Below are 14,477 nucleotides of genomic sequence, written 5' to 3'. Positions count from 1 at the left end.
AAATAAAATCAGAGACTAAAAAGGAGACATTACAACCAATACAACACAAAAGGATTGTTGGAGGTTCATAAGCAAATATGTGCCAATGAATTGGAAAACCTGGAAAAAATGAATAAATTCCTGGACACATACAACCTACCAAGACTGAACCAGGAAGAAATCCAAAATCTGAACAGAGCAATAACAAGCAACGAGATCACAGCTGCAAAAAAGTCTTCAAGCAAAGGTAAGCCTGGGATCTGATGGCTTCACTGTTGAATTTTACCAAAAATTTAAAGAACTAATACCAATCCTACTCAAACTGTTTCAAAAAATAGAGGAGGAAAGAATACTTCCAAATTCATTCTATAAGGTCAGTATTACCCTGATACCAAAACCAGACAAAGACACCTCAAAATAGAAATCTACAAGTCGATATCCCTGAACATTGATGCAAAAATCCTCGACAAAATATTAGCAAACTGAATTCAACACGTTAGTAAGATCATTCATCATGACTAAGTGGGATTTATCCCAGGGATACAAGGATGGTTCAAGATACGCGAACCAATCAATGTGATATATCAACAGAATGAAGGACAAAAACCATATGATCATTTCAATTGATGCTGAAAAATCATTTGATAAAATTCAGCATCCCTTCAATCCTCAAAGAACTGAGTATAGAAAGTACATACCTAAACACAATAAAAGCCATATATGACAGACCCACAGTTAGCACTGCATTGAAGGGGGAAACATTGAACGCCTTTCCTCTAAGTTATGGAACATCACAAGGACGCCCACTTTCACCATTGTTATTCAGCCTACTACTAGAAGTCCTAGCTAGAGCAATCAGACAAGAGAAAGATATAAAGGGCATCCAAATTGGAAAGAAAGAAGTTGAAGTATCCTTGTTTGCAGATGCTATGATTTTGTATCTGGAAAAACCTAAAGACTCCACCAAAAAACTATTAGAACTGATAAACAAATTCAATGAAGTTGCAAAATACAAAATCAGTACACAAAAATCAGTAGCATTTCTATATGCCAACAACAAACAATCTGAAAGAGAAATCAAATAGTCCCATTTACAACAGCCACAAATAAAATACTGAGGAATTAACTTATCCAAACAAGTGAAAGATCTTGGCTGGGCGTAGTGGCTCATGCCTGTAATCCCAGCACTTTGGGAGGCCAAGGCAGGTGGATCACAAGGTCAGGAGTTCGAGATCAGCCTGGTCAACGTGGTGAAACCCTATCTCTACTAAAAATACAAAAATTAGCTGGGCATGCTGGTGGGCGCCTGTAATCCCAGCTACTTGGCAGGCTGAGGCAGGAGAATCATTTGAACCAAGGAAGCAGAGGTTGCAGTGAGCCAAGATCATGCCATTGCACTCCAGCCTGGGCAACAGGGCAAGACTCCATCTCAAAAAAATAAATAAGTAAATAAAATAGGAAGAGGTTCCAAGATGACCAAATAGGAACAGCTCCAGTCTACAGCTGCCAGCATGAGCGACACAGAATACAGGTGATTTCTGCATTTCCAACTGAGGTACTGGGTTCACCTCACTGGGGCTTGTCGGACAGTGGGTGCAGCCCACAGAGTGTGAGCCAAAGCAGGGTGGGGCACTGCCTCACCCAGGAAGCGCAAGGGGTTGGGGAATTCCCTTTCCTAGCCAAGGGAAGCCGTGACAAACAGTACCTGGAAAATCGGGACACTCCCACCCTAACACTGCACTTTTCCAACGGTCTTAGCAAATGGCACACCAGGAGATTATATCCTGTGCCTGGTTCAGAGGGTCCCATGCCCATGGAGCCTCGCTCACTGCCAGCACAGCAGTCTGAGATCAAACTGGAAGGTGGAAGGCAGCAGCAAGGCTGAGTGAGGGGCGTCTGCCACTGCTGAGGCCTGAGTAGGTAAACAAAGCAACTGGGAAGCTCGAACTGGGTGGAGCACACCGCAGCTCAAGGAGGCCTGCCTGCCTCTGTAGACTCCACCTCTGGGGGCAGGGCATAGCTAAACAAAAGGCAGCAGAAACTTCTGCAGACTTAAACATCCCTGTCTGGCAACTCTGAAGAGAGTAGTGGTTCTCCCAGCACAGAGTTTGAGATCTGAGAATGGATAGACTGCCTCCTCAAATGGGTCCCTGACCCCCGAGTAGCCTAACTGGGAGACACCTCCCAGTAGGGGCCGACTGACACCTCATACAGCCAGGTGCCCCTCCGAGACAAAGCTTCCAGAGGAAGGATCAGGCAGCAACATTTGCCATTTTGCAATATTTGCTGTTTTGCAGCCTCCACTGGTGATACCCAGGCAAACAGGGTCTGGAGTGGACCTTCAGCAAACTCCAACAGACGTGCAGCTGAGGGTCCTGACTGTCAGAAGGAAAATCAAAAAAAACAGAAAGGACACCCACACCAAAACCCCATCTGTACCTCACCATCATCAAAGACCAAAGGTAGATAAAACCACAAAGATGGGGAGAAACCAGGGCAGAAAAGCTGAACATTCTAAAAATCAGAGTGCCTCTTCTCCTCCAAAGGAATGCAGCTCCTCACCAGCAACAGAACAAAGCTGGATGGAGAATGACTTTGACAAGTTGACAGAAGAAGGCTTCAGACGATTGGTAATAACAAACTTCTCCAAGCTAAAGAAGGACGTTCAAACCCATCGCAAAGAAGCTAAAAACTTTGAAAAAAGATTAGACGAATGGCTAACTAGAATAAACAGCGTAGAGAAGACCTTAAATGACCTGATGGAGCTGAAAACCATGGCACGAGAACTATGTGACGCATGCACGAGCTTTAGTAGCTGATTCGATCAAGTGGAAGAAAGGGGATCAGTGGTTGAAGATTGAATGAAATGAAGCGAGAAGAAAAGTTTATACAAAAAAGAGTAAAAAGAAACAAACAAAGCCTCCAAGAAATATGCGACTATGTGAAAAGACCAAATCTACATCTGATTAGTGTACCTGAAAGTGACGGGGAGAATGGAACCAAGTTGGAAAACTCTCTTCAGGATATTATCCAGGAGAACTTCCCCAACCTAGCGAGGCAGGCTAACATTCAAATTCAGGAAATACAGAGAACGCCACAAAGATACTCCTTGAGAAGAGCAACTCCAAGACATACAACTGTCAGATTCACCAAAGTTGAAATGAAGGAAAAAAATGTTAAGGGCAGCCAGAGAGAAAGGTCGGGTTACCCACAAAGGGAAGTCCATCACACTAACAGCAGATCTCTCGGCAGAAACTCTACAAGCCAGAAGAGAGTGAGGGCCAATATTCAACATTCTTAAAGGAAAGAATTTTCAACCCAGAATTTCATATCCAGCCAAACTAAGCTTCATAAGTGAAGGAGAAACAAAATCCTTTACAGAAAAACAAATGCTGAGAGATTTTGTCATCACCAGGCCTGCCTTACAAGAGCTCCTGAAGGAACCACTAAACACGGAAAGGAACAACCAGTACCAGCCATGGCAAAAACAAGCCAAAATGCAAAGACCATCGACGCTACAAAGAAACTGCATCAACTAACAAGCAAAATAATCAGCTAACATCATAACGACAGGATCAAATTCACACATAACAATATTAACCTTAAATGTAAATGGGCTAAATGCCCCAATTAAAAGACACAGACTGGCAAACCGGATACAGTCAAGACTCATCAGTGTGCTGTATTCAGGAGACCCATCTCATGTGCAGAGGCACACATAGGCTCAAAACAAAGGGATGGAGGAAGATCTACCAAGCAAATGGAAAACAAAAAAAAGCAGGGGTTGCAATACTAGTCTCGGATAAAACAGACTTTAAGCCAACAAAGATCAAAAGAGACAAAGAAGGCCATTACATAATGGTAAAGGGATCAATTCAACAGGAAGAGCTAACTATCCTAAATATATATGCACCCAATACAGGAGCACCCAGATTCATAAAGCAAGTCCTCAGAGACCTACAAAGAGACTTAGACTCCTACACAATAATAATGGGAGACTTTAACACTCCACTGTCAACATTAGACAGATCAACGAGACAGAAAGTTAACAAGGATATTCAGGAATTGAACTCAGCTCTGCACGAAGCAGACCTAATAGACATCTACAGAACTCTCCACCCCAAATCAACAGAATATACATTCTTTTCAGCACCACATTGCACTTCTTCCAAAACTGACCACATAGTTGGAAGTAAAGCACTCCTCAGCAAATGTAAAAGAACAGAAATTATAACAAACTGTCTCTCAGACAATAGTGCAATCAAATTAGAACTCAGGATTGAGAAACTCACTCAAAACTGCTCAACTACATGGAAACTGAACAACCTGCTCCTGAATGACTACTGGGTACATAACAAAAAGAAAGCAGAAATAAAGATGTTCCTTGAAACCAATGAGAACAAAGACACAACATACCAGAATCTCTGAGACACATTTAAAGCAGTGTGTAGAGGGAAATTTATAGCACTAAATACCCACAAGAGACAGCAGGAAAGATCTAAAATTGACACCTTAACATCACAATTAAAAGAACTAGAGAAGCAAGAGCAAATACATTCAAAAGCTAGCAGAAGGGAAGAAATAACTAAGATCAGAGCAGAACTGAAGGAGATAGAGGCACAAAAAACCCTTCAAAAAATCAATGAATCCAGGAGCTGGTTTTTTGAAATGATCAACAAAATTGACAGACCGCTAGCAAGACTACTAAAGAAAAAAGGAGAGGAAGAATCAAATAGATGCAATAAAAAATGATAAAGGGGATATCACCACCAGTCCCACAGAAATACAAACTACCATCAGAGAACACTATAAACACCTTTATGCAGATAAACTAGAAAATCTAGAAGAAAGGGATAAATTCCTGGATACATACACCCTCCCAAGACTAAACCAGGAAGAAGTTGAATTCCTGAATAGACCAATAACAGGCTCTGAAATTGAGGCAGTAATTAATAGCCTACCAACCAAAAAAAATCCAGGACCAGAAGGATTCACACCCAAATTCTATCAGAGGTACAGAGAAGAGCTGGTACCATTCCTTCTGAAACTATTGCAATCAATAGAAAAAGAGGGAATCCTCCCTAACTCATTTTATGAGGCCAGCATCATCCTGATACCAAAGCCTGGCAGAGACAACAAAAAAAAAGGGAATTTTAGAGCAATATCCCTAATGAACATCGATGCAAAAATCTTCAATAAAATACTGGCAAACCGAATGCAGCAGCACATCAAAGAGCTTATCCACCACAATCAAGTTGGCATCATCCCTGGGATGCAAGGCTGGTTCAACATACACAAATCAATAAACGTAACCCAGCATATAAACACAGCCAAAGACAAAAAACACTTGATTATCTCAATAGATGCAGAAAAGGCCTTCAACAAAATTCAACTGCCCTTCATGCTAAAAACTCTCAAAAAACTAGGTATTGATGGGACGTATCTCAAAATAAGAAGAGCTATTTATGACAAACCCACAGCCAATATCACACTGGATGGACAAAAACTGGAAGCATTCCCTTTGAAAACTGGTACAAGACAGGGATGCCCTCTCTCACCACTCCTATTCAACATAGTGTTGGAAGTTCTGGCCAGGAAAATCAAGGCAGGATAAAGAAATAAAGGGTATTCAATTAGGAAAAGAGGAAGTCAAATTGTCCCTGTTTGCAGAGGACATGATTGTATATTTAGAAAACCCCATTGTCTCAGCCCAAAATCTCCTTAAGCTGATAAGCAACTTCAGCAAAGCCTCAGGATACAAAATCAATGTGCAAAAATCACAAGTATTCCTATACACCAATAACAGACAAACAAAGAGTTAAATCATGAGTGAACTCCCATTCACGATTGCTTCAAAGAGAATAAAATACCTAGGAATCCAACTTACAAGGGATGTGAAGGACTTCTTCAAGGAGAACTACAAACAAAATAAAAACGAAATAAAAGAGGACACAAAATGGAAGAACATTCCACACTCATGGATAGGAAGAATCAATATCATGAAAATGGTCATACTGCCTAAGGTAATTTACAGATTCAATGCCATCCCCATCAAGCTACCAATGCCTTTCTTCACAGAATTGGAAAAAACTACTTTAAAGCTCTTATGGAACTGAAAAAGAGCCCGCATTGCCAAGACAATCCTAAGCCAAAAGAACAAAGCTGGAGGCATCATGCTACCTGACTTCAAACTATACTACAAGGCTACAGTAAACAAAACAGCATGGTACTGGTACCAAAACAGAGATATAGACCAATGGAACAGAACAGAGCCCTCAGAAATACCACACATCTACAACCATCTGATCTTTGACAAACCTGACAAAAACAAGAAATGGGGAAAGGATTCCCTATTTAATAAATGGTGCTGGGAAAACTGGCTAGCCATATGTAGAAAGCTGAAACTGGATCCCTTCCTTACATCTTATACAAAAATTAGTTCAAGATGGATTAAAGACTTAAATGTTAGACCTAAAACCATAAAAACCCTAGAAGAAAACCTAGGCAATACCATTCAGGACATAGGCATGGGCAAGGACTTCATGACTAAAACACCAAAAGCAATGGCAACAAAAGCCAAAATTGATAAATGGGATCTAATTAAACTAAAGAGCTTCTGCACAGGAAAAGAAACTATCATCAGAGTGAACAGGCAACCTAAAGAAGGGGAGAAAATTTTTACAATTTACCCATCTGACAAAGGGCTAATATCCAGAATCTACAAAGAATTTAAACAAATTTACAAGAAAAAAATCAAACAACCCCATCAAAAAGTGGGCAAAGGATATGAACAGACACTTTTCAAAAGAAGACATTTATGCAGCCAACAGACACATGAAAAAATGCTCATCATCATTGGCGGTCAGAGAAATGCAAATCAAAACCACAATGAGATACCATCTCACACCAGTTAGAATGACAACCATTAAAAAGTCAGGAAATAACAGGTGCTGGAGAGGATGTGGAGGAAAAGGAACACTTTTACACTGTTGGTGGGACTGTAAACTAGTTCTACTATCGTGGAAGACAGTGTGGCGATTCTTTAAAGATCTAGAACTAGAAATACCATTTGACCCAGTCATCCCATTACTGGGGATATACCCAAAGGGTTATAAATCATGCTGCTATAAAGACATATGCACACATATGTTCATTGCGGCACTATTCACAATAGCAAAGACTTGGAACCAACCCAAATGTCCATCAATGACAGACTGGATTAAGAAAATGTGGCACATATAAACTATGGAATACCATGCAGCCATAAGAAAGGATGAGTTCATGTCCTTTGTGGAGACACGGATGAAGCTGGAAACCATCACTGTCAGCAAACTATCGCAAGGACAGAAAACCAAACACCACATGTTCTCACTCATAGGTCGGAACTGAACAATGAGAACATTTGAACACTTGGACACAGGGTGGGGAACATCACACACTGGGGCCTGTCATGGGGTGGTGGGACAGGGGAGGGACAGCATTAGGAGATATACCTAATGTAAATGACAAGTTAATGGGTGCAGCACACCAACATGGCACATGTATACACATGTAACAAACCTGCACGTTGTGCACATGTACCCTAGAACTTAAAGTATATATTTTTTAAAAACCAGTGAAAGATCTTTACAATGAAAATAAAAAAAACACTGATGTATGAAATTGAAAAGACCACAAAAAAGGAAGGATAGTCCATATTCATGGATTGGAAGAATCAATATTGTTAAAATATCCATACTCTTTAAAGCAGTCTACAGATTCAATGGAATCCCTATAAAAATACCAGTGACATTCTTCATGGAAATGGGAAAAAAAATCCTAAAATTTATACAGAACCAGAAAAGACCCAGAATAGCCAAAGCTATTCCGAGCAAAAAGAACAAAACTGGAAGAATCACATTACCTGACTTCAAATTATACTACAAAGCTACAGTAACCCAAACAGCATGGTACTGGCATAAAAACACACACACAGACCAATGGAACAGAATAGAGAACCCAGAAACAAACCTATACATCTACTGTGAACTCATTTTCGACAAAGGTAACAAAAGCCTATATTGAGGAACAGACATTCTCTTCTATAAATGGTGCTGGGAAAACTGGATATCCAGATGTAGAAGAATGAAACTAGACCTCCATCTGTTGCCAGATACAAAAATCAAATCAAAATGGATTAAAGACTTAAATTTATGACCTCAAATTATAAAACTATTACAAGAAAACATAGGAGAAACTCTCCAGGACATTGGACTGGTCAACAATTTCTTGAGTAATACCCCATAAGCACAGGCAACTGAAACACAAATGTACAAATGGGATCATATTAAGTTAAAAAGCTTCTGCACAGCAAAGGAAACAATCAGCAAAGTGAAAAGACAACCCACAGAATAGGAGAAAATTCCTTCAAACTATCCTTCTGACAAGGGATTAATAATCCTTGAATATAAAAGGAGCTCAAACAACTCTATAAGAAAAAATCTAATAATCCTATTTTAAAATGGGCAAAAGGTCTGAATAGACATTTCCCGAAAGAAGACATACAAATGGCAAACAGGCATATGAAAAGGTGCTCAACATCACTGATTATCAAAGAAATGCAAATCAAAACTATAATGAGATATCATCCAACCCTAGGTAAAATCGGTTTTATCCAAAAGACAGGCAATGACAAATGCTGAGAAGGATGTTGAGAAAGGGGAACCCTCATACACTGTTGGCAGGAATGTAAATTAGTATAACCACTATGGAGAACAGTTTGGAAGTTCCTCAAAAAACTAAGAAAAGAGCTATCATAAGATCCAATAATCTCATTCCTAGGTATAGACCCAAAGAAAAGAAATCAGTATGTCAAAGAGATATCTGCACTCTGGTGTATTATTATAATCACTCTGCAGCATTATTCATAATAGCCAAGATCTGGAAGCAATCTAAACGTCCATCAACAGATGAATGTGGTACAAATACACAATGGAGCACTATTCAGCCAAAAAAAAGAATGAGATCCTGTCATTTGCAACCAGGGATGGAAATGGAGGTCATTATGTTAAGTGACAAAAGTCAGGCACAGAAAGACAAAATTCACATGTTGTCACCTATTTGTGGGAGCTAAAAATGAAAACAACTAAACTCATGGTGATAGCAGAATGATCGTTATCAGAAGCTTAGAAGGGTAGTTGGAGGCAGGGAAGGGAGGATGATTAATGAGTATAAAAATATAGCTAGAATGTATAAGATTTCGTATTTTATAGCACAACAGGGTGACTACAGTCAACAATAATTTATTGTACATTTTAAAATAACTAAAAGAGGCTGGGCACGGTGGCTCACGCCTATAATCCCAGCACTTTGGGAGGCTGAGGTGGGCAGATCACTCGAGGTCAGGACTTTGAGACCAGCCTGGCCAACATAGTGAAACCCTGTCTCTACTAAAAATACAAAAAATTAGCCAGGTGTGGTGGCACATGCGTGTAGTCCCAGCTGCTTGGGAGGTTGTGGCAGAACTGCTTGAATCCAGGAGGCGGAGGTTGCAGTGAGCCAAGATCGCGTCATTGCACTCCAGCCTGGGCAACAGGACAAGACTCTGTCTCAAAAAATAAAAATAAATAAAAATAAAAAATAAAATAACTAAAAAAGTGTAAGTGAATTGTTTGTAACACAAAGAAAGAATAAAAGCTTGAGGTGATGGATATCCCAATTACCCTGATAGGATTATTATGCATTGCATGCCTGTATCAAAATATCTCATGTATCCCATCAATATACTCACCTATTACTCACAAAATATTTTTTTAAATACAAGGAAAAAAATTAGAAACATTGTAAATGTCCATCCACAGGACAATAGATAAATTGTGCTTTATTCACCCAATAGAGTATTATATGGCAGAGAAAATTAATGAACTACAGCTATACAAAAATATGAATAAACCATAAAAACAAAATATTGTGTGAAAAAGTAGCCAGAGAAAACTGCAGAAAATGTATTATTCTTATAAAACCCCAAACCAAATAAGCTAAACAAAATATTTCAAGATACATCCATTTGTAATAAAATTATTTTCAAAAGGCATGAGAAGGAGCAACACAAAATTTAGGATATTACTTTTAATGGGAAAGCAAGTGAACAGAAGAAGGAAGAAAAATACTGGGAGATAATCATATTGGTAATATTCTAGTTAAATAGGTTCATGATGCTCTTTTATTATTAAACGTCTAAGTTTTATATATGTTACAAATAGTTCATAAACTTATATGAACTAAATTAAATTTAGAGAAGCAAATTGATAGTCCATTTTTGTCAACATAAAATTACATATGTATTATATAGTACATAAAACTATACACATTTATTTACATCAGTTTTATTTATTTCCATGTGCACAGAGGAATAATCTAAGGTTGTACAGCAAATACTTAAGAGTGATAACCATAAGAAATTAAATAAAGAGAAAGGAGTGTAGCTATTTTACCTTTCATTTAATTTATGTCCATATTACTTGCGTTTATTTCAAAGCACATAGGCTATTTTATAACTATGTTAACACCAAAATTAAAAAGAATCTAAAGAATTATAAGGTTTTACCTGTCTGCATAGTTTTCTGAGAAGTATTTGAAAAGCAGCAAAGGACACTATAAGCTTAGCACCACCATGTTAACTACCATGTTAACCAATCCTTGACTTGTATCTCTTCAAATTCCTTATAGATTGTTTCTTAATTAATAAGTACAATACCCTCTAATAGCCAAATCTTATTCTTACATTACTCACAATTACTAACCTTTCTTTTTCCCCTCCATTTATTTGTTTTCTCTCTTCTCTTCTTCTTAATTTTTCCCTGGGTAGCATCTAAAAGTTTAAAAAGATTTGGAAGTTTCAGTTCTAACATTAAAAATTATTTTATTGATTAAAGAATTTGAAGGATTAAAATAATTAAGATTGATATTTTAATCAACTTTATTATGTTTGTTGGAAGAATCTTACAAGATACAACTAGCAGATAAAATTGTTTAATTTGCCAGGCATGGTGGTGCACATCTGTAATTCCAGCATTTTGAGAGGCTGAGGCAGGCAGATCACTTGAGCTCAGGAGTTTGAGACCAGCCTGGGCAACATGGCAAAACCTTGTCCCTACCAAAAATACAAAAATTAGCCAGACATGTGGAGTGCACCTGTAGTCCCAGCTACTCAACAGGCTGGGGTGGGAGGATCGCTTGAGCCCAGTGGGTCAAGGTTGCAGTGAGCCAAGATCATGCCACTGCACTCCAGCTTGGTGACAGAGTGAGGCACTGTCTCTAAAAAAAAGAAGAAAAAAGAAAAAAGTTTAATTATAGTTGTATCCCAGTATAAATATATGGCATTTAGGAACCCATCCAAAAGACAATGCTCTCCTAGGTCCACTAGAATGCAACCTCCAGTTAATCTAGGGAATATAAGGTGTTATTAGCAGAAACTATGTGAATGCAACTATTAAGCAGTCTACTGGAAAATATAAATGAATTATTTTAATAAGAACATGGAAAAGGAGGACGGGTGTGGTGGCTCATGTCATCTATAATTCCAGCACTTTGGGAGGCTGAAGCAAGTGGATCACTTGAGGTCAGGAGTTTGATACCAGCCTGGGGAACATGGTGAAACCTCATTTTTACTAAAAATACAAAAATTAGCCACGCATGGTGGTGGGCACTTGTAATCTCAGCTACTCAAGAGGCTGAGGCAGGAGAATTACTTGAACCTGGGAGGCGGAGGTTGCAGTAAGCTGAGATTGTACCACTGCACTCCAGCCTGGGCAACAGAGTGAGACTCTGTCTCAAAATTTAAAAATACAAAAAAAGAAAAAGAAAAAGGACATAGAAAAGGAGAATGTTAGTTTGCCACCATATTAACTACTCCATTCTACAAAAGACAACCATTTTCCTGACTAGAAGCAAAGGTTACCGATGTGATTTTTGTATTATCCAGCTTGGTGTTGTCAGTTCCTTGAATCTTTAGTTGATGTCTTTCATCTGTTTGGGGAAACTTTTAGGCGTTTGCTTTTCTTTCCTTCTTCAATTCCAATTACAATGTTAGATCTCATTACTGTGTCTCACATGTCTCTAACATTTTCTTCTGTATCTTTCTTTTTTTTCCCTCCTGATGTGACTTCCAGTTTACTAATTCTTTGTGTGTGTCTAATCTACTGAAAAATCTATCTAAATTGCTAATTTTAGATAATGAATTTTTATTCCAGAATTTATACCTGATTCTTTCTTACAGTTGATAAATCTCTATTTTCTTAAATACATTAATCACAACTATTTAAACTTCATTGCCAGCTAACTCAACATCTGTATTACCTGTAGGGCTGTTACTATTTTTTTCTCTTGTTTTTCAGTCATGTAGGCATATCTAATAATTTTTATTAAAAGTTATGTATGCTGTATTAAAAAATTCTAGAGATTCTAGATGATGTTATCCATCTCTCAAGATTATTTATCCTCCACCAGGCAAACAGAATGATGGATGATGATCTAAACCCAACTAGGGATGCAGAGATGAGACTATAATTCCAGTAAGGCTCAATTTACCTCTGATTCATTCCTATCCCTCCTGGGTTTTCTACAGAGGGTCTGTGTTACTGGAAGCAGAAGTCAATAAAAGAAATTTATTTAATAGTGTAAACTCACAACTACAAACTGAATAGGAATTAGCTGCTCATCTTTTTCCTGGAAGTTATAGGTTCTCCAGTAAAATAAGGGGAAAATAAAAGAGGAAGAAACAATATGATCCAGAAAATGGGTGACCAAACCCAAAAGAGAGGTAAAGGGTATATCCAGAACGAAGACAAAAGAACTTAATATCACAGTTGCTTAACAGGTCTTGAGAACAGTAAGTCCAAATGGAGTATGTTAAATGGATCTAGGAGAGAATCCCGAAACGAAATTAACTGAATACCTGATGTGTCTGAACCTTTTCAAAGGTAATTTATACTACTACAACACATCACAAACACAGAAAACTAAACAAATTTTATTGACTGGGTGCGGTGGCTCATGCCTGTAATCCCAGCATTTTGGGAGGCCGAGGCGAGCAGATCATGAAGTCAGGAGATCGAGACCATCCTGGCTAACGTGGTGAGACCCTGTCTCTACTAAAAATAGAAAAAATTAGCCAGGCATGGTGGCACACGTCTGTAATCCCAGCTACTCAGGAGGCTGAGGCAGGAGAATCACTTGAACCTGGGAGGCGGAGGTTGCAGTGAGCCAAGATCGCACCAGTGCACATCAGCCTGGGCAACAGAGCGAGACTCCATCTCAAAAAAATAAAATAAAATAAAATAATAATTATTATTAACTGTAAGGAATAAAAAAGTTGTGCTAGAAAGGAACCATTATATGGTTCAGCTGTGAACAGCATAGCATCTACATAGCCATAACAATTAAACTATTAAATTATCAAAGTTACAATAAATCCTATTTAGGAGGATGGAAGGAAGAAAGTAAATGCAGGGGAAACAGTGGTTTAAAACAAAAGTAGCTAAATTCTAATCATCCATAGAGCCTAAAACTGAAAAATGTAGAAATGATTACATAAACAAGTTATGGAACCATATCTATCAGAGATAGATATCAAAACAGACTGCTAAAAGAGTTTGAAATGCCTGCTTCTGGAAATTGGGATTGGGAAGAATCATTTTGAAATTATCAATTAATGGTAGGGTAGAATAACGACATTTTGAGATATGCCAAGACTCAGAAAATTTACTTCCCAGACAACATTTTGTAAAAAGTTATTTGACAGTGTACTCCAACAGCCAAGGCAGAACACTGAGAGAGAGGAAGATATGAATCTAAGAAAACAATGGATCCAACCCAGAAGACCAGTAAGTGGAGATCCTAGGATAACAGAGAAATAGCAGGTCTTGAGGGTAGAAAATGGTCTAGATTACACTAGGCAGGCAAGAATATCTCCAGAGAAAAGAAATGAACTCTAAGGAATAGTATAATTAAAAGGATGGAAAATCTTTTCATTATGGCAGTTATATGATCTTTTTGTCAACAATAAAAAACAAGAAGGAGAACTAGAAACTCTAAGAAAAACAAAAACTATGGCCGGGCGCGGTGGCTCACGCCTGTAATCCCAGCAGTTTGGGAGGCTGAGACGGGCGGATCACGAGGTCAGGAGATCGAGACCATCCTGGCTAACACGGTGAAACCCCATCTCTACTAAAAAATACAAAAAACTAGCCGGGTGAGGTGGCGGGCGCCTGTAGTCCCAGCTACTCGGGAGGCTGAGACAGAAGAATGGCATGAGCCCAGGAGGCGGAGCTTGCAGTGAGCCGAGATTGCGCCACTGCACTCCAGCCTGGGTGACAGAGCGAGACTCCGTCTTAAAAAAAAAAAAAAAAAAAAAAAAAAGAACAAGAAAAAAAAAAAACTATAAGAAAGTCATGGTTTGGATACAAAGCAAAACTAAGATACAGCACGGTTTTAACCAACTGATAGAATATAAATGATGT

At 38.6% G+C, this 14,477-nt stretch overlaps 1 protein-coding gene across 3 annotated transcripts in view; it reads right to left on the bottom strand.

Annotated features, from left to right (window-relative positions):
* Positions 1-14,477, bottom strand: part of LOC711961 (putative uncharacterized protein encoded by LINC00467 homolog) — a 61,402-nt gene that overhangs the window by 36,794 nt on the left and 10,131 nt on the right. For all 3 annotated transcript variants that reach the window (XM_077937315.1, XM_015117394.3, XM_077937318.1), the window contains exon 4: positions 10,761-10,828. In XM_077937315.1, the coding sequence (XP_077793441.1) occupies positions 10,761-10,828 (68 nt within the window). The remainder of the gene's footprint in view (positions 1-10,760; positions 10,829-14,477) is intronic.

This window comes from Macaca mulatta, chromosome 1 (assembly GCF_049350105.2).
Source record: "Macaca mulatta isolate MMU2019108-1 chromosome 1, T2T-MMU8v2.0, whole genome shotgun sequence".
Lineage (NCBI taxonomy): Eukaryota > Metazoa > Chordata > Mammalia > Primates > Cercopithecidae > Macaca > Macaca mulatta.
The sequence above is the reverse complement of the archived record's forward strand: the minus strand, read 5'-3'. Positions and strand labels throughout refer to the sequence as shown.